Source organism: Balaenoptera borealis, assembly GCF_965194805.1.
Source record: "Balaenoptera borealis genome assembly, chromosome: 5".
Classification (NCBI taxonomy): domain Eukaryota; kingdom Metazoa; phylum Chordata; class Mammalia; order Artiodactyla; family Balaenopteridae; genus Balaenoptera; species Balaenoptera borealis.
Genome location: NC_138862.1, coordinates 40,221,512 through 40,240,809, shown reverse-complemented (window position 1 = coordinate 40,240,809; position 19,298 = coordinate 40,221,512). Strand labels below are relative to the sequence as shown.

Here is a 19,298-nt window from a genome sequence, read left to right as displayed (position 1 = left end):
CAGAGATGCTAATATTCTTATGAAAATTTCAGCAAATTGAAATAAAAGTATTTTTAAAAAATTCATCATTACCAATGAAGTTTATCCCAGTAGCAAAAGCTTGATTCAGCTTTGGAATTCAACTTTGGAATTCATCAATGATGTAATTCACTATACTAACAGACTAAAGAAGAAGAACTACATAATCATCATTTCAATAGATGCCAAAAAAAAAAAAAAATCACTTGACAAAATTAATTCCCCATAAAAACTCTCAACAAACTAGATGCAAAAGGAACTTCCTCAACCTGAGAAAGGGCCTCTACAAAAAGCCTACAGTTAATATCATACTTAATGATGAAAGACTGAATGTCTTCCCCTAAAATCAATAAAAAGAGGTTATAAACCACTTTTAACATTGGAAGTTCTGGCCAGTGTAATAAGGTATAAAAAAAAAAGCATCAAGATTAAAAAGGAAGATGAAAAATTTTATTTACACAGATGACATGACTGTCTATGTAGAAATAGACAATAGAATAGAATAGAATAGAACAGAATCCACAAACAGGCTACTAGAATAAGTGAGTTTAGGAAGGTTACAGGATAAAAGATCAATATACAAAAAAATGAATGTATTTCTAAATACCAGCAAAACAAAATCAGAAATCTGATAAAAGAAGCACAGGATCAGTATAATTACAAGTGCAAATACTGCTGAGAAAAATTTTAATCTAAATAAATAGAGAGATATAGCATGCTCATGGGTTGAAAGATTAATATTGTTAAGATGGCAAATTGGTTCAATGTAATCCCAATCAAAATGTGATCATTTTTGTAGAAATTGACAAGTTTACTTTAAAGTTCATAGGGAAATACAAAGCACCTAAAATAGCCAAAACAATTTTAAAAAGAAGCACAAAACTTAAGGGTTAATGCTATATAACTTTAAGACTTAATTATTAAGTGTTAGTAAAAACAGTGTGGTATTGGCTTAAAAATAGTCATATAGTAAAGCAATTATACTCTAATAAAGATGTTTAAAAAAAAAAAAGAATAGTCATATAGGTCAATGGAATAGCATAGAGTCAAGAATGAGGCCCACGTGTACTTTAACAAATGATTTTCCGCAAAGATGACAAGATATTTGAATAGGGAAACAAATGATGAAGGAACAACTGAATATCCAAATGCAAAATGCGAACCTCTACCCTTACCTGACAACATAGTAAAATTTAATTCAGTAAGATTCACAGTCCTAAATATAAGAACTGAAATTATAATACTTCTAGAAGAAAATCTCAGAGAAAATATTAGTGACTTAGGGTTAGGCAAAGATTTCTTAGGACACTAAAAGTACTAAATAACAGAAGAAAAAAATAATAAATTTCACTTGATCAAAATAAAAATCTTCTGTTCCTCAAAAGACACTCTCAGGGAAATAAAGAACCAAGCCAAGAACTGGAAAAAATAACTGCAAAACATATATTTAATAAAGCACTTGCACTCAGAATATATAAAGAACTCTCACAACTAAATAATTAGAAAACAACTTGATGAAAAAAATAGATAAAATATTTCAATAGACACTTTGGCAAAGAGAATACGTAAATGGTGAACAGGCACATGAAAAGATGCTGAACATCATTAGTGATTAGGGAAATGCAATTTAAAATGACAATCTACTACACACCACTAGAATGGATAAAATATAAAGACTGTAAACTCCAACTATTGGCTGGGATGTGAAACAATTTTACTCTCATATATAACTGGTGGGAACAGAAAATATTATAGTTATATATATATTCTCATATATAACTGGTGGGAACAACAACTTTGAAAAATTGTTTAGCATTCTTATACAGTCAAACATACATTTAACCTGTGATCTACCAAGCAATCCCACCCCTAGGAAACATATGTTCAAAGACTTCAACTGAATGTTTATAACAACCTTTATCAAAATAGCCGAAACCTGGGAATAACCCAAATGTCCACTGGCTGGTGAATGGGATAGACAAAATGTGAAATGTCCACACAATGAAATAACATTCATCAATAAAAAGGAGTTAGTATTCATACATGTAACAACACTGATTAATCTCAAAATAATTATGAATGAAAGAAGCCATATAAAAATGAATTCACTTTATGATTCCATCTATATAGAATTCTAGGAAATGTAAACTAATCTACAATGACAGATCAGTGTTGCCTAACTATGGAGGGAAACAGGGAGGGATGGGTAGAAGGGATTACAAAGGGAAAAAGGAAACTTTTGGGGATGATGGATATGTTCATTACCTTGACTGTAGTAATGGTTGTATGAGTTAATACATATGTCAAAATGTATCAAATTGTATGCTTTAAAAATGTACAGTCAACTGCATGTCAATTATACCTCAATCATGCTGGTTTTTAAAAATATTTTAAGCAACATACATTTAAAAGTATAACATAAAAATACAGAAAGATAGCCAATCTATTAAAAAAGTACATTTATTATCACAGACCCAATAACAGTTAAAATATCAAGTAAGACACCTATGAGTTAATTATTTTCTTGTAACACTGTCTTGTTTTCTAGGACTATTTTATCTTTGCTGTTAACTGACAAGAAGGTGGCTCTGTTTTGAGTAATATTTCTTCCTAGGCATTCATGTCTTTCACAAACTGAAGAATATAATCAGCAGAATACACAATACACAGAATCCTGATAAAAGTCAGCAGAATGACACAGTAAACAAAGGTAAGCAGAAATTGCAGGAAGACGTTAAATGTCATTTCTTAGTAAAGTAAATCACTTACCACCTGTCGTGTCTTTTTCCTAGTTAGCTAATTATTCCAACACTGATTTCTAAATTTGTTTGAAAAGTTAAAATGAAATTTAATGTTCTACTTACCAGCTGCTTTTCTTGTTTCTCTAAAGCTGCTCGATCTCTGATTATAGCCCTCTGTGTACCTCGTAACTCTCGATTCTGTTCCTTTATTACATCTAAGAGAACCACAAAAGACACCTAAATGTATGAGTTGTAAAATCTTCTTCAATACCATTTAAAATATTGGACTCAGAAACCTCAATAAAAAAAATAAATAAACCTTAATTTACAAGGTGTTAAATTTTTTTTGTTTCAATTCAATATACTAAAAATTAATCAAATGTTAAAACAAATTATAAATATTGATTATATAAAAAACTACAGAAGTGCAAATATGCAAATATGCTATAGTTTGGCCAAAAGTATATATAAATCACAGTAAAATACTCCCTTAGAGAACTGATTATTATACAATGTTTAATATGGCATATACATATATGTCATATGCATACACACGTGCACGTGCGCACACACACACACCCTTTTCATCTCTCCTTATTCCAGTATTACATGAAATTCCAAGAAGGAAGACAAGCAATGTGTTTATTACATCTTTTTTCCTACACTAAGTCATCATAACAGAGTGAAGCAGCCGACCTTCCAATGAAGCAGACCTGGATTTGAATCGCACCTCTGCCACTTGGTAATTATATGATGATACCTTGCAAAATTAGTTAACACTCTAAACCTCAGGTTTCTTACAAAATTAGGATTGTTGTTAAGGAGTAAATAACATACACAATGCCCTGATATACTGTAAGTGTCCAGTCATTGTTAATGTCTTTCTCATTTATCTCAATTCATCTGGATCCACCGGTCTCACCTTTTTTTTAAAAAAAGATTTTTTTGATGTGGACCATTTTTAAAGTCTTTATTGAATTTGTTACAATATTGCTTCTGTTTTATGTTTTGGTTTTTTGGCTCTGAGGCATATGGGATCTTAGCTCCCCGACCAGGGGTCGAACCCACACCCCCTGCATTGGAAGGCGAAGTCTTAACCACTGGACTGCCAGGGAAGTCCCAGTCTTACCTTTTGAAGACTTAAAATATTAGTCTGAGACTGACAGACTATCATTTGGGTTAACTGTTACTAAACAGTGATTTCTTCAAAGGATCACAGATATGGATAGTAATGTTTGCCAAAACTCTTCCCTCATTGTCAGGAATCTTGCTAAGTGCTTTACATACAGTATACAGTATAATGTTCACAATAATGCCATGGAGTTGATTTTTCTATTATTTTATATATATGAGAAACCTAAGTGTTAGCAAGTTTAAATAATGTGCCCAAGGAATCCAAGTGTTGTCTCCTGAATCAGTGATCTTAATCATTTCACTAGAGTACCTTTTTAGTAAAGAGGTAGATTTAAAGCCACCACCACCACAACAGAAAGAACAATCTCTTCATCAAATGGCACTGGGAAAACTAGATATCCACATGACACACACACAAAAAAAGAAATTGGACCCCTACCTAACACCATATATAAAAATTAACTCATAAAAGATTAATGACCCAAATATAAGAGCTAAAATCATAAAACTCAGAAGAAAACACAGGAGTAAATCTACATGATTTGGGATTTGGCAATTGATTCTTAGATATGACACTAAAAGCACAAGCAACAAAAGAAAAAAATAGATAAACTGGACTTCGTGAAAATTAAAAACTGTGATTAAAGGACATTATCAAATGAAAAGACAGTGTAGAAAATGGGAGCAAATATATGTAAATTATATGAGTCTAGTATCCAGAATATATAAAAAACTCTGACAACTCAAAAACAAAAGACAAACAACTCAATAAATGAGTGAAGGCCTTGAATAGACATTTCTCCAAAGCAGATACACAAATGGCCAATAAATACTTGGAAAAGATGCAAAATATCATTAGTCATTAGGAAAACCAGATACCACTTCACATCTGCCAAAATGGCTATAATCAAAAACAGGAAAATAAGTGTTGATTTGCCAGTAGGAATGTAAATTATTTCAGCCACTGTGGATAACAGTTTGGTGGTTCCTCAAAAAGTTAAACATAAAATTACCAAATCACCTCACAATTCCCCTCCTAGGTATTCACCCAAAAAAACTGAAACAAGTACCTAAACAAATACTCTACACAAATGCAGCGCTATTTGCAATAGTCAAAAGGTGGAAACAACTCAAATATCCGTGAACTGATGAATTCATAAACAAACTGTGGTATATACATATAATACAATGGAATATTGTTCAGTTATTTTAAAAAATGAAGTACTGATACATACTGCAACATGGATAAACCTCAAAAGCGTGCTAAGTGAAAGAAGCCAGTTACAAATGGCCTTTTATGATTATACTCATATGAAATATCCAGAATAGGTAAATCCACAAAGACAGAAAGCAGATTGATAGTTGCCAGGAGTTGGAGAGAGGGGGGAATGGATGAGTCACTACTTAATGGATATAAGGTTTTATTTTAAAGTGATGAAAATGTTTTAGAACTAGAGATGGTGGTTATACACCATTGTGAATGTACTAAATGCTACAGACCTGTTCACTCTAAAATGATTAATGTCATGTGACTTTCATCTCAATTAAAACAGCAGCAAAGCCAGCAACCGTTACCTTTTTAGTGATGGAGCACCACAACTTATATTCTACACATTTCTGTTTTAATGAAACTTTACTCAGAATACAAATAACTACACTGAGTAATAGACACTATAGTAAGTGTTTCACAACAACCCCCAAAGGTAGGTACTATTATCTCACTTGTTTCAGAGGGGGGGAATTGATATTTGGTGAGGTAATCTGCCCAAGGGAGAAAAAGTGGTAGGATTCACATACAGCCATTCTGATGCCAAGGCCTCTGATTTTAAATATGCTATTACACTGTGAAGCTTTTAGGAAAACAAAAAGTAAAGTTATCAGAGATATAATCCTTATAAATATAGATCCATTATCAATAAAAATACTGTTAAAACAGAATGAAAAACATTTCAAGTCATTATATAGAATATAACTAATCAACTACAATGACTTTCTGAATAAAAGTTAAAATAAGATGCCAGAGCTCCTATATCCTACATACAAGACATCTATTTCTCCTCCTTTACTTACTCTGTTTCTCAATGAAGTTATATTGGTGGACATCTCATGCTCAGGATTTACTAAGAACACATTCTATATGTTCCTTAAACATAAGCATATGAAACCATACAGTATCTATATAGGAGGTGAAACGAGAGGGAGCTCTCTCCCTCCACCAACTTCCTTCTGGATGGGAAACGTGTTTCATTTTAAAAAGAGGGAAGGAGATATTCTATAGACAAATATATTTGGGAAATGTTCAAGTTGGAAAAAAAAAATAAACCGATCTGTTTGCTTCAAGGCTTCTAAGAACATTTAACATAAGAATATACATTATCAATCTTTAAGGGGAGAATATGTGAGATTGTTTCCCAAATTTATTAAGCCAAGGATCCCTTTTAAGAAATCTCTATTAACATTTCTCAGATATAACTGTTTCATGGAGCATTGGTCGGGATCCTATTCTAAAATAACATGACTTATTAGTTTGCTAGGGCTATCATAACAAACACCACAGACTGAGTGCTTAAACAACAGAAATTTATTTTCTCCTAGTTCTGGAGGCTGTAAATCCAAGATTAAGGTGCTGGCAGGGTTGGTTTTTCCTGAGCCCTCTCTCCTTGGCATGCAGATGTCCACCTTCTTGCTGTGTCCTCACATGGCCTCTTATCCATGTGTGCCCATCCCTGGTATCTCTTCCTCTTCTTATAGGGACACCAGTCGTATTGGATTAGGGCTCCACCCTCATGATCTCATTTAACCTTAATAATCTCCCTAAAGACGGTCTCTCCAAATACAGTCACATTAGGAGTTGGGGCTTCAACATACCAATTTTAAGGGGACATAATTAGGTCCACAACACATGATATTTTTCCTCTGACATCTACAGATTCATACTAAACAAAATAACAAAGAAAGCTCTTATTTCCCCTTTCAAAACAATCATCAGCCTTTTCATCCTCAACATTTAAACCCTCCAAATTTTTATCTTTTGGTTTTAGTTCCCTATTTTGCCCAAGGCAATGGATTGGTATGAAAACATTCACCACTTATCCTACTATTTCAATAGAAAATATGCCCTAAATTTAAAACTATGAAATTACAAATGAACTTTTAGAGTACAGCCCCTTTGTATACTAAAAACTCCCTGAACTCAAGTAGGATAAGATGAAATATTAAAATAATGATGACAGTCTCCTAAAGTTACAAAAGTACTGGGCTGAAAGAGAAGTCACCGTGTTGATAAGTTGAAATGTGACCAGGTAATTGACACAGTGCAAAGCACTGTGAAACACTGCTGAAAGCCTTGACTGCTAAGATCTAGAATGTTATCCACATACATTTTTTTCATTACTTGGGTGGCATAATGAAAAATACATTATTTGGTCTTTGGCTTGAGTTCCTGGCACAAAGGTCCTAAAACCCTTGGAATTTCCTGAGTGATAGAAACATCTTTTGACTCAGAGAGGGGTACACCTAGATAGCTTCAGGATGGGGCTGGTTACCAGAAAGTCCAAATATTTGATTAGAAGGTGGGGAATTTCAGCCCCATCCCTCAGGGGAGGGGAGTGGGGCCAGAGGTTGGGAAATAATAACTCTTGAACAAAGACATTGGAAGAGCTTCTGGGTTCGTGAACATATTGATGTTCTGGGAAGGTAACATGTCCAGAGGGCAGAGAAGCTCTGAGCTGCACCCCTCACCCCACCCCCCCTGCATAATAACTTGCTTCCATTTGGCTGTTCCTGAGTTGCATCGTTATAATAAAATGGTAATACTAAGTAAAGCACTTTCCTGAGTTATAAGTTGTTCTAGTGAATTACCAAACCTGAAGAGGGAGTTGCGGTGACACTAGAATTTATAGCTGGTTGGTCAGAAGTACTGGTGGTAATCTAGGACTGCGACTGGCCTCTTAAGTGAGGACAGCCTTGTGGACAGAGCCCTTAACCTGTGGTGCGGGGTCTGTGCTAACTCCAGACAGTTAGTGTTAGGATTGAACTGAACTGTTGGAGACACCCAGTTGGTGTCAGAGAATCAGAGTAAAGAACAGATATAGTCATCTTTGTTGAAAAACAAGTATGACATGAAATTTTAACAAAACAATTTAATTAAAATAGTTTGACTTCACTTTTCTTAATTTAATGTAACTATGTGTACCGTAACTGTCACTGTATATAAGAGAAGGAAAATAAAGAAAATTAACTACTGCATATTCCACAGCCTATTGTTAATAGACCTATTAATATTTAAACAGTTCTAGGCTATAAACCAAGAGCATCTAATGTTATACTAAAAGAGTCATAACACTTTAAAACATACTAAGGTAAGTAGGAAAAGACAGTAAAACATTTTTTCATATGAGATGATAGGTATATCTTATAAAACAAATTACTCTTTAATTTTCTTTAAAAACAATCCCTGCACTAAACCCCCAGTTAATGATTTGGTCTTCTAGATAATTCAGAAGGAATAACATGAGAAAGATTCTGAGACTATTTTAATGTTTTTAAGGCCAAGTTTATTTCCAATCATATTTATTTCTTAGTAGGTCTGATTTATTCCTAAGATTACAAGTTCTTTAAGAGCAAGAAGCACATTTTATTTTATTTACCTATCTGTATTCCCATTTTACTTCGTGTCAACAACTATACCAATATATTAGTTAACAGTAATCTAAGGCAGCACAAAAATATATATCAAAATGTAAAAGGATTTGCCTTATAGTCATAATTTAACACATTTCTTTAAAAATGTATAATAAAATCTATTGGTTATCAAGAAAGATGGCTGATAATTTAACAAATTATCATAGTAAAATCTGAACTACGATAGATACCTTTCTACAATGGAAAAATGTAACACTGAAATAATCAGATGTTTCTCTTATAATTTTTTGCTGTCCCCTTTTTTCATTCTGAGTTATGACCATGACAGAAATATGTGCAAGTACTGCTGACCTAGGAGAGACGGAGCGCTTGGCTCTGCCTATCCTGTGCTTCCCTGTCCATCCCGTTTCCTCCTCTAGTCAAGAGCACTCCCTGAACTCTCATACGCCAGCACTTCTTCTACCTCGTAGGGTGTTGTGAAGCGTTTCGTAACAGGTGGCTACAGGGAACTTGCAAACTGTGAAAATACATGGAAGTGTCCGTGGCGTGCTCTCTCTGTTACCATTTGGTGAGGTCCAAAGGGTTTGGGAACTCCCCCACCCACCACCCTCTCCTCACCCACACCCAGCACAACACTGAGAAAAAGCCACTCAGGCCAGCTCTACTCTGGGCACTAAAGCCTGTCTCAAGCCTTTCAGGCTCTTTTTACTGAACAAAAGAACACATGTATACATTAGCGTGATAAGATCACTGACGTAAATTTTGGGCTTAAGAAGATACAGACAGAAAAGCTCATTCTGTACTCTTTGGTTCTGAGCCAATAAGGCCTATCTGCTTACAGAAAAAAGAAAGAAAGAAAAAAGCCAAAAAATAAAAAATAAAATCTAAAAGGGCCTCCCATGTGGTCTAGCTCACTAGAATTCTCTACTGGGGTTTGAGGCCAAGCCCCAACTTGAATTATGGCTGTCCTTCTAGACCCTGCTCATTTACATGCTATTTGCACATCTGAGGATTAAAGCAAAAAGTGGTTACCAACTGCAAATATGGACATTCATTAATTTGTGAGTAATATCCTCTCAAATGCCTATCTTTTGAGAAAAGGGAGGGGGCCTGTCTCAAGCTTTCAGGATAGTTCAGGATTACTGCTCTATGAGCGCTAAGGCACAACTCACCGACTGTACCACTCAGCTGGATTCAAGCTGGTCTCTTAGACAGCATCCGCGCTACCATGTACTGGGTTTGCCGCTTTACTATAAGGTCATGATGGACTTTTTAATCTAATAGATTTTTTCTGCTTTTAAATGTATTTTTTCAGAGAAAAATCATTTTGATTTATGCAACTTTATTGCCTACCAATTATTCTGAATCTAATGATCACATGGATTGAGAAAGGAGCACAAAATGCTCCCACATCCTTCCTTACCATCTCCATTAACTGGGTTTTGGAGATCAAGATCCAAGAGGAAAGTGAGCTTCCTCTTCAGATTTCAGGTGCAAGCTCTGCAAGCTAGTATCGATGGAAATAGTGGGTACTGTGGCACTGGTATAGTGGGATAATGGATATTAGGTAAACCCTGATCATGGCTATGAACAGAAGAGCCGGGAGTGAGAGTTCAGCTACAGCAGTCATGGTGGAGCTCACCAATGAACAATAAAGGGGGATGGGGGGTCCTGGCCATATGGGGCTATACCACCTTCTTAGGTTGATGAGGAGAAAAAAACTGCAAAAATGCTCCAAACTCAAAGGTTAAGGGATAAGAAACAAATACTAAAGGCCAGTAACCAGAAAATACCGGCTCTAAAAGCCAAATTTACTCAGAGGCATAAGAACAATGACAATGAGAGAGTGGGTGAGGAGAAGTCAGAATTTGATATGCAAAGCAAACTTGCTTCTCAGGCTTTGGACACGATATATGAGAAATCAGGGAGAAAAGGTATCAGCTTAATTAACCAGTTTTAAACACATGAAAAAGAAAAAAGAAAAACAAAAATAAACTATAGGAAACAGAAAGGACAGTAGAGAATCATGCCAACAGCTTTACTCTATACATAGATCCACTTAAGAACCAGGTTGAAGTTGAAAAACTCAGCAGGACTCACTTGGCAGGAAGAGGTAGAACACTAAGAAGAGAATAGGAGTCTAGCCCTAAGGTAGGATAAAAGGAAGCAAAAAGGAATGCTTTTCCCCCCACCAGTAAAGTCTCAAAAGTCACTCAAGCCCTGAGGAATTCATTAAAATGAATTTGTTCATTATTATTAAAATATCAGTGTTTTCAAGAGTTGAAGGAAGGTTTTGAGATGTCAGCTGTTGGCAGATCTTTGGGTCACATGTAGTTCTCAAAGACACAGCCTTTGGCATCATCATCAATAACAGCTTCAGAAAACTGTCAAAGGGCAGTTTTCAGCTTAGATAAGTAAGGGAATGAGGGAATGATCCTTTGAAAGAACAGTCTCACAGATATATGGATGGACTTGAAGGTAGAAAATGGTAGCATGAAAAGAAATACCAGTCTTTGGTATCATGCTTGGGATGGAGAAATACAGAGGAAAGACATTTTCCTACAGAAATATCTGTTCCTAGGCTTCTGAAAGGGGCTCCTGCCTCGCTGTTCTCTATGCCTAGGAGGCTCGCGTACCAGATCATCACATGACTATTTCTTCTCAACATTCTGTTTTTCCCTCAAATGCCACATAAGTAGGGAAATCTTTTTTCATCACCCAGGTAACCACTCTCCCACAAACACAAACAACAACAAAAAAAACAGCAATAATGGATTTGGGAGGCGGGGCAATAGAAGAAATTTTGAATTTCATTCCATATTGAATAATGTTATTGTATACTATTAAATTTTTTGAGAGTCATAATGGCATTGTGGTTATACAGGTGAACAACCTATTCTTGGGAAATATTTGGTGGACTATTTAGAGATAGTTTCATTATGTCTATAATTTACCCTAAATAGTTCAACAAGAACCCACATATGTGTATATAAACACATATAAAGACATACACACATAGAGGAGGGAGAGAGAGAGCAAATGTGGCATAATGTTAATAATTGGTGCATTTAGGCAATGAGAAAATGGGTGTTCACTGAATACTGTCACTTCAACTTTTCTGTAGATTTGAAATTGTTCAAAATAAAAAGAGAACAGTCTACATTCCTAAAAATAAACAAATAAATAAAGTATGGAGAATTTTTGCTCAGAAAAATGCTCAGAAAAGAGAATGGTGTCCCTGAATCCCTTATTCAATTATTTTTCTTTGGTGTGCCAAGAATTTAGGGACCAAACAGAAAGTAATTTGAGTTTTTAAATATTCAGAATAATAATCACTCTGGGAACACACAACACGCTAGGAAAGATCTGGGTACTTACTGTAGGTAGCACCATAAGAATTTTGTATTTTACTTGGAAGAAAGCAGAATGTTTCTGAAGGGGATCTAATTTATATAGATGGTAAATTTTATTCCTTCTTGAGCTATAAAAAATGTGGCATCACAACTGACTCTTGACAGATTTATCCAACTTAGTCAAAACTTCACAGGTTCTGAACTCTGGAAAACTAGCATACATGGATACCACCCCAATGAGGCAAAACCCAAGAAGCTTTGTTCCTCTACTGTCAGTAACATTCCTCAAATTATCTCTAAACTTGTACTAAGGTTTGAGGTGAGTGGCGATAATATGGATGTAGACTATAGTAAGCTCTGGATACTGGGAACACAACTTTTGGTTAGTAAATGTTACTATTTTGGAATTTAGTCTCTAAATTCTAAACTGCTGCAGTTATTTTCATTTATGCTGAAGACTCTCTGCAACCTTGCAAATGTGGAATGACGGAAAAACTTAGAAAAAGCATAATCCAACTTTGGAAGTGCGTGAGGATCTACTTTGGTTCTGGCGAATGCAAATCGGGAAGCAGATGGGGGGAACACAAGGAGTGAGGCATTTAACATAATTTGAGGTGGCATCAAAGAAGAATTTCTAGAAAAAGAAACAACCTGACACAGTTCAAGTAAGCTAGAGGAAGAAAAAAAAAGAATTCTATGCATAAAGTCATTATAATTTAAAATATGTCAGAGTGGGTAAGAGTATGGTATATACAGATGAATATGAGAAGTGTTCTTGGAGAGTAAAATGACATGGCTAGAAAGGAAGACAAGGACCAGATCAAGCAGGCCCATACCTTATTAAAGAGCATTCACTTGATCCTTTTAGTGCTAGAGACTCAAATGGATATATACTGAGGAGTAGCATAGTAAGATTTGGATTTCATATATATCAATCACACAGGCAACTTTGTATTGAGTTGGCCAAAAAGTGCCTTTGGTTTTTAAGTAAAAATAAAAGACACACTTTTCATTTTCACCGAGAACTTTATTGAACAACGTATTCACCATTTTGTTCCACTACCTTCTGCCATTTTTCAGGCAACTGCATAATTCCATCTTCCCAAAACTTTTTATTTTTTTGAGAAAGGAACTGTTCCAGGTGCCTTTTACAGTCTTCCAGGGAATTGAAATTTTTTCCATTAAGAGAATTTTGTAAAGACCGAAATAAATGGAAATCCGAAGGCGAAATGTCTGGTGAATACGGCGGATGAATCAGAACTTCCCAGCCACTGTAACAGTTTTTGCCTGGTCATCAAAGTAACATGCGGTCTAGCATTATCTTGATAGAAGATTATGCGTTTTCTGTTGACCAATTCTGGACGCTTTTCGTCTAGTGCTGCTTTCAGTTAAGTCTAATTGGGAGCAGTACTTGTGGGAATTAATCGTTTGGTTTTCTGGAAGGAGCTCATAACAGAGGACTCCCTTCCAATCCCACCATATACACATCACCTTCTTTGGATGAAGACCGGCCTTTGGTTTGGTTGGTGGTGGTTCATTTCGCTTGCTCCACGATCTCTTCCATTCCACATTATTGTACAGTATCCACTTTTCATCGCCTGTCACAATTTGTTTTTAAAACAGAATGTTTTCATTACGTTTAAGTAGACAATCACATGCAGAAATACCGTCAAGAAGCTTTTATTCGCTAAAGTTATGTGGAACCCAAACATCAAAGTGATTCACATAACCAAGCTAGGGCAATGGATTTTCAACGCTTGATTTGGATATTTGAGTATGTCGGCTATCTCCCATGTGGTATAACATTGATTGTTCTCAATTAATGTCTCGATTTGATCCCTATCAACTTCCACTGGTCTACCGGACCGCGGAGCATCGTCCAGCAAGAAATCTCCAGCAGGAAACTTCGCAAACCACTTTTGACACGTTCGATCAGTCACAGCACCTTCTCTATATGCTGCACAAATCATTTTTTGCATTTCAGTTGCGTTTTTACCTTTCTTGAAATAATAAAACATAATATGCCGAAAATGTTGTTTTTTCTTCCATCTTCAATATTAAAATGGCTACACAAAAATTCACCAATCTTGATAAGTCTTTTTTTTTAAATGCACGCTGATATGACAGCCATTACATACAATCTAACAAAATTGTTTCAAATGAAGTTAAAGACAACTAAGTGCTACTAGAGCCATCTTACAGAAACAAACAAACAAACCTTTTGGCTAACCCAATAGATGAATGATTTAAAGGCTATGAAGTTACAGGAAAGAAACACAGAAAAGTGATGTAGTAAAGTGTAAAATAAATGGGATCTGAATAAGAGCAAGGAAGATCATATGTGCCAAACATTTAAGAGGCAAAAGGAAAAGGACTTGGTAATTAATTGAAGGTAGAGGGCAAAATCAAGAACTGCCAAACACTAGAAGAGGAGAACCCAGTAAAGGAACTGACTTGAAGGAGATGGTGATGAATTCTGTTTGGGATCTGTTTTAATTTGAGGTATCTGGGACATCAAGGTGGAGATACTTAGCAAACTATTGTATATATTGGTCTGAAACTCAGAAAAATATATCTAGAGATACACAATTGGGATCCATCAGCACTTGGGTTATATCTAAAATAATAAGAGTTTAGATAAGATCATGTAGGGAGAGAATGTACGATTAGAATAGTGGTAGTTCAAGATGGAACCAAGAAAAATACCAACATTTAAAGGGCAGGTTCAAATAAGAAAGGAAGAAAGGAGGAAAGAAGGAAGGAAGAAAGAAAGGAAAAAAGAAAGAAAAACATAAAAGGAAAAAGAAAAAGAGTAGTCAAAAAAATTTGAGGAAAATTAAGAGAGTGTTATGTCATGCGAGCTGAAAGAGAATTTCAAGGAAGAAATTATTGTCAAAATCAAATTCAAAACATAAGCCCAAGAGACGATCACTAAAAAATGACCACTGGATTTGGTGATCTAGAAGTCACTGATGATCTTAGCAAGATCTCATTCATTACATGAGATGTAAAACAAACTGCTGTACAATGGGGAGCATCAGAGGAGTAAAGAAGTGAAGATAGGAGACATCACCACTCCTTCGAGACGTTTCAATGAAGAGCAAAAAGAGACTGGAAAATACTTCCTAAGAAAATGTTGGGTTAAGGGAGAGTCAGGAAAAGGAGGGTTGTTTCCAGTTCTACCACCATTAGAAATTAAAGTTCTAATACTAATTCTAATGAGAGAAAATAATACTAATACTAATACTAATGAGAGAAAATAGTCTGGCTCACAGACAAAAGGTAGGTGTACATGGTACCTACCAAAAGCTGAGAATTCCATGTACTTAGCAAGAACAGCAAAATTAAACTGTGCCACAGGCTCTCCAATAAGAAGAAATAACAATGATAATACCCAAAGAAATGAGGTCCTGGCTTTGCTGCAGGCCCATACCCAAGACCGGCCCATAGCCAAGTTAATTTAGTAGCTGTGTGATCTTGGGCAAGTTACTTAGTCCTTTGCCTCTCAGTTTCCTCATCTATAAAGTGGGGATAATAATAGTACTTATAGGTTTTGTAAGAATTAAATAAGATACTGATACAAAATGCTAACAGTGCTGGCTTAGAGTAATACCTCAAATTTGTCTTTGTTGAGGATAACAGACAAAAAGTATATAGTGCCTAAATAACTTCACTTTTTAAGAGGCATATTTAGTTGTGCATTCATGACAAGTCCTCATGGCATCCTGATTTATAGGTTCATAATTAGCTTCAATAAATAGGTCACCATTAGTCCACTTAGGAAAAAAACAAAAAATAAAAAAACACTGTAGATAAACACATTGCCATATATATGCCTTATATATATGTATATATCTTATAAATCAGTAAAAGTACTCAACTGTAATTTCAAATTCAAAAGAATCTCTTCTTTAGCATTGAGGTACAATTCTCATTAATTTTTGTAACAAAGTATACACTGCAGAGACTTGTTCATCTTTATGTCAAAAATGAATTAAACATAACTCTGAATAGTAATAAGTGTGTAATGTTGTCTCCCTTTTTAATTTACAATGTGCAGTATTTTTTAATGATATAATATGCAACTCTTCTAGCCAATCCAAAGAGACAAAAAGATTCAATTATTCTCCAGCTCTATAAGCAGTTACATATTTTCCTTTCATATCAGAATTTCATTGCTGCTGAAACAGATAAAAAGACAGCATACAGTAAAAGATCTTGTGATCAATAATCAACGAGTCTAAGGATCTGGGAGAAATGCATAAGAATACATTTAACTTCATAATATATAGCCTCATTATTGCTAAGAAGAATGCTGTCACCTTTTAAACAAAACACCTTATTTTTGATAAAACAAAGAATAAAAACATCAGTAAATCTCTAGATCAAAATAATGAAAGTACAGATCGACAGTTAAGATGTCATTAAGTGATCTGAATTGACATGATAATTTAAGAAAACATCAAGTATGCAGTTTGGTAGTTATAGTGAATGTACATAGTGGCCAAATTTATATTCAGAAATTTCATACACAGATCTTTAAGACAGTAGTATAGTTCCTTCCAAAAGTCCTTAGGATCTTTTTCTCGCAAATAAGTCTATTTAGCTAAAACATTATTTCTTGGATGAATTAACCCAACTTCAAATAAATATACAGTTAAACACCCTCACTGCACATCCTCATTGTCTTTTTTTTTTTTTTTCTGCTCTATACTTCAAGTACAATAGTCACTAGATTGCCAAAAGCACCAGGAAGCACAGCACTGAAAATATAGAACTGATATTCATGTCTTAGTAAAAATTTGACAGATATCAAGCAATTAAAGCTAGGATGTTTGGCTTTTAATGTTAATTTTTAAAATTTAATTTGTAACATCACAGTAAGAAAGATGCAACCCTTTTCCTCTGTTTAGTAAATTCTCACTCTATAAAACTGAAACCAAAAAAATGAACCATTTTTTCCCCTGGAGTACTATACAATGACTGAAAATTATATTACTGGTACTGAAACACTGAAAAACTAAAGTGCCATGTTAAAGATTAAATAGGATTCTCAGGTAAAACACACATAAAACTCATTTCACATAATTGTATTACTTCCTATCCCAACTTGGTAGTTATTTCAGGTATTGTAAGTGGTATTTCTCAGTTAATAAAAGGTCAATTTCACCCACTCAGAATAAGCAAAAATATTATTATGCTCTGTGATAAATTAGGGGTAAAATGCCATTATGTGTTGAAGTAAAGGGTAGGGTGGCAGGGTAAAGATATGTTTTTGTCATCCTCCACAAAATAACTGTGCTGGCATTGGAAAAGTCACTACAGAGGAATGAAGGAGTTACCCCAGGTCTGGACTGACCACCCTGTTGGTACCAATCACTGTCTAGCTACCACTGCTCCTTTTGTGGCAGAGTTAGACCCTTACAAAGAAGTGATTCTTCGACTGAACCAGCAACAACCTAGATTCAACATGTAATGAGAAACACGATTTTTAAATAACTTGAATGAATTTGATTCCTAGTAGAGTCAATGAAAGTATCAAGACTAATTAAACAGTTACATAAACACATATTACAGTCATTCCTTATAAATACCCATTTGTATATTCCTGTACATTCACTTTTTTCCCCTTAACATGACATTGAGCTAAATGTCTGAAGCAATGCAAGTCTCTTAAAATGTAAACTTCTAGGCAGATAATGCATACCATACCTCTTTAGATAGCAAAAGACAATCATAAGGGAGAAAAATCTACTATGAAAACTAAATCCAGGCACTTCCCCTGGATTTCTTTAATTTTTCTACCGGTGTCAGTCAAGAAGCATTTTTTTCACGTCTCTATTGATGGGGTGTTCCTAGGGCAAGACCGGCCCGTACCTAAGTTCATTTTGTAACAGTAGCCTATTACACCCTCCCCCACCTCAACACAGGTTTCCGGTTTGGATGCCCAGAAGTAAGTAGTACGGCTCCAAACTGAAGGAGCAGTAAACCAAGCAGGGGAAACCAATAAGAAATTCATCAAATCACGAAGTCTAATGACACTCAAGGGCCAGCCGCATCCTGCCTCCGTGGATGCTCAGGATCCCGCTAAAGGAGAAAGCTGGGGGCGGGGCTGTTAAGGACTATGTTATCAGAGAGAGGAAGCCAGACTGCCCAGGTGAGGTTGAGGTGGGATGAGTCAGAAGAGATAGGGAAACAGAAAAGTGACGCACGAGGTAGGTCAAGTGGTCACCTGTGGGGCCACTTGATCCAGCCCCGCCCCCAGGGACAGCAACAAGAATCGCGGCCGGAAGCCCCCAAAATACGCCGGGGAAAGACAGAGCTGGGCCCCTTCGGCCCGGCCTGGAACTCACCATCCACGGTTTTCTTCTTGAAGAGGGACGCCATGGTCAGGGACCGCGCCCGGGCAGCCCGGCTCGGCCCGGTCCGGCCCGCGACTGGGAAAGGACCGGAAGAAAAGGACAGGCCTTTGGAGGGCTCGGGATGGCGGAGCGGATGGGCAAGAGAAGAGGGCGGGGTCTCCAGGCAGGACCCGCGGAGGGCGGGTATCCACGAACCCTGCCGCAGCGGAGTTGCCCTCCGCTCAGGTGACCGCGAACTAAGACACTTTTTGGAGAAGTCACTTCCAGGCAGCGCCTGCGTGATCTGCGCGCGCGCCTGCGTACTGCGGCGCCTGAAGCTGCAGCGCTGCCCTCACTTCAGCTGCTGCCCGCTCTCCCGCTTGCAGCGTCCCGGTGTGGCGAATCATGCGAGGCTTGAGGTGGTAGCAGTGCGTAGGAGACTGCGGGCGGTGTCAGGTGGCTTCTAGGTGCGGGTTCCGTGCTGAATGCTGACAGAGATGAGCCTTACTTAGCGCTCTTTTTGCCCCGGAGAAGCTGGAAGTAGGGGGGTCCCCAGAATCCTAGGACAAGCGTGGGTCGTCCTGGAACCAGTTGATTTACGACTATCCCCTTGCTGTCTGTATCAAGGCAAACATAAGTGCAGGGGCTGGTGATAATACTGAGGTCCGAGCCCCGGTGGTATTTGTCTCGGGAGTTCACACTCGTTTGGGCCCTGACTCGCTCAGAGGTCTCTCCGACGCCGCCCACGCAGCCCCCTGCCGGACCCGAGGCGCTCACTGCGGCCCTGAGCCGGTTTCTAGGCTTGAGAGTGGCGGGGGAGGAAGGGAATGGGGAGCAGCTCCCTTAAGGCACCATATTTTATTTAATGTTCTTGGCTGGAAACATGAAAAAAGAAATCCATACACATTTGTTGTATACCGGTTTAAATGTCGGCAACTCTATTTCTTTAATATCTCAATTTCTTGTAATTGCTCAAGAAAAATTTATGGCTACACTGTGAACCTATTAGAATGCTACATACCTGTACATTGGTATTCACTGTGGAAAAAAGCTCCATATTATGTAAA

The 19,298-nt window shown here is 36.6% G+C and overlaps 1 protein-coding gene across 1 annotated transcript in view; it reads right to left on the bottom strand.

The window, feature by feature from the left end:
• The window catches only part of CHMP2B (charged multivesicular body protein 2B), a 29,922-nt gene extending 11,390 nt beyond the window's left edge, over positions 1 to 18,532 (bottom strand). The window contains exons 1-2 of the mRNA XM_082392464.1: positions 18,244 to 18,532; positions 2,883 to 2,974 (exon numbers count right to left, since the gene is read on the bottom strand). Coding sequence (XP_082248590.1) covers positions 2,883 to 2,974; positions 18,244 to 18,277 — 126 coding nt within the window. The 5' untranslated portion in view covers positions 18,278 to 18,532. The remainder of the gene's footprint in view (positions 1 to 2,882; positions 2,975 to 18,243) is intronic.
• Positions 18,533 to 19,298: the final 766 nt, after the last annotated feature.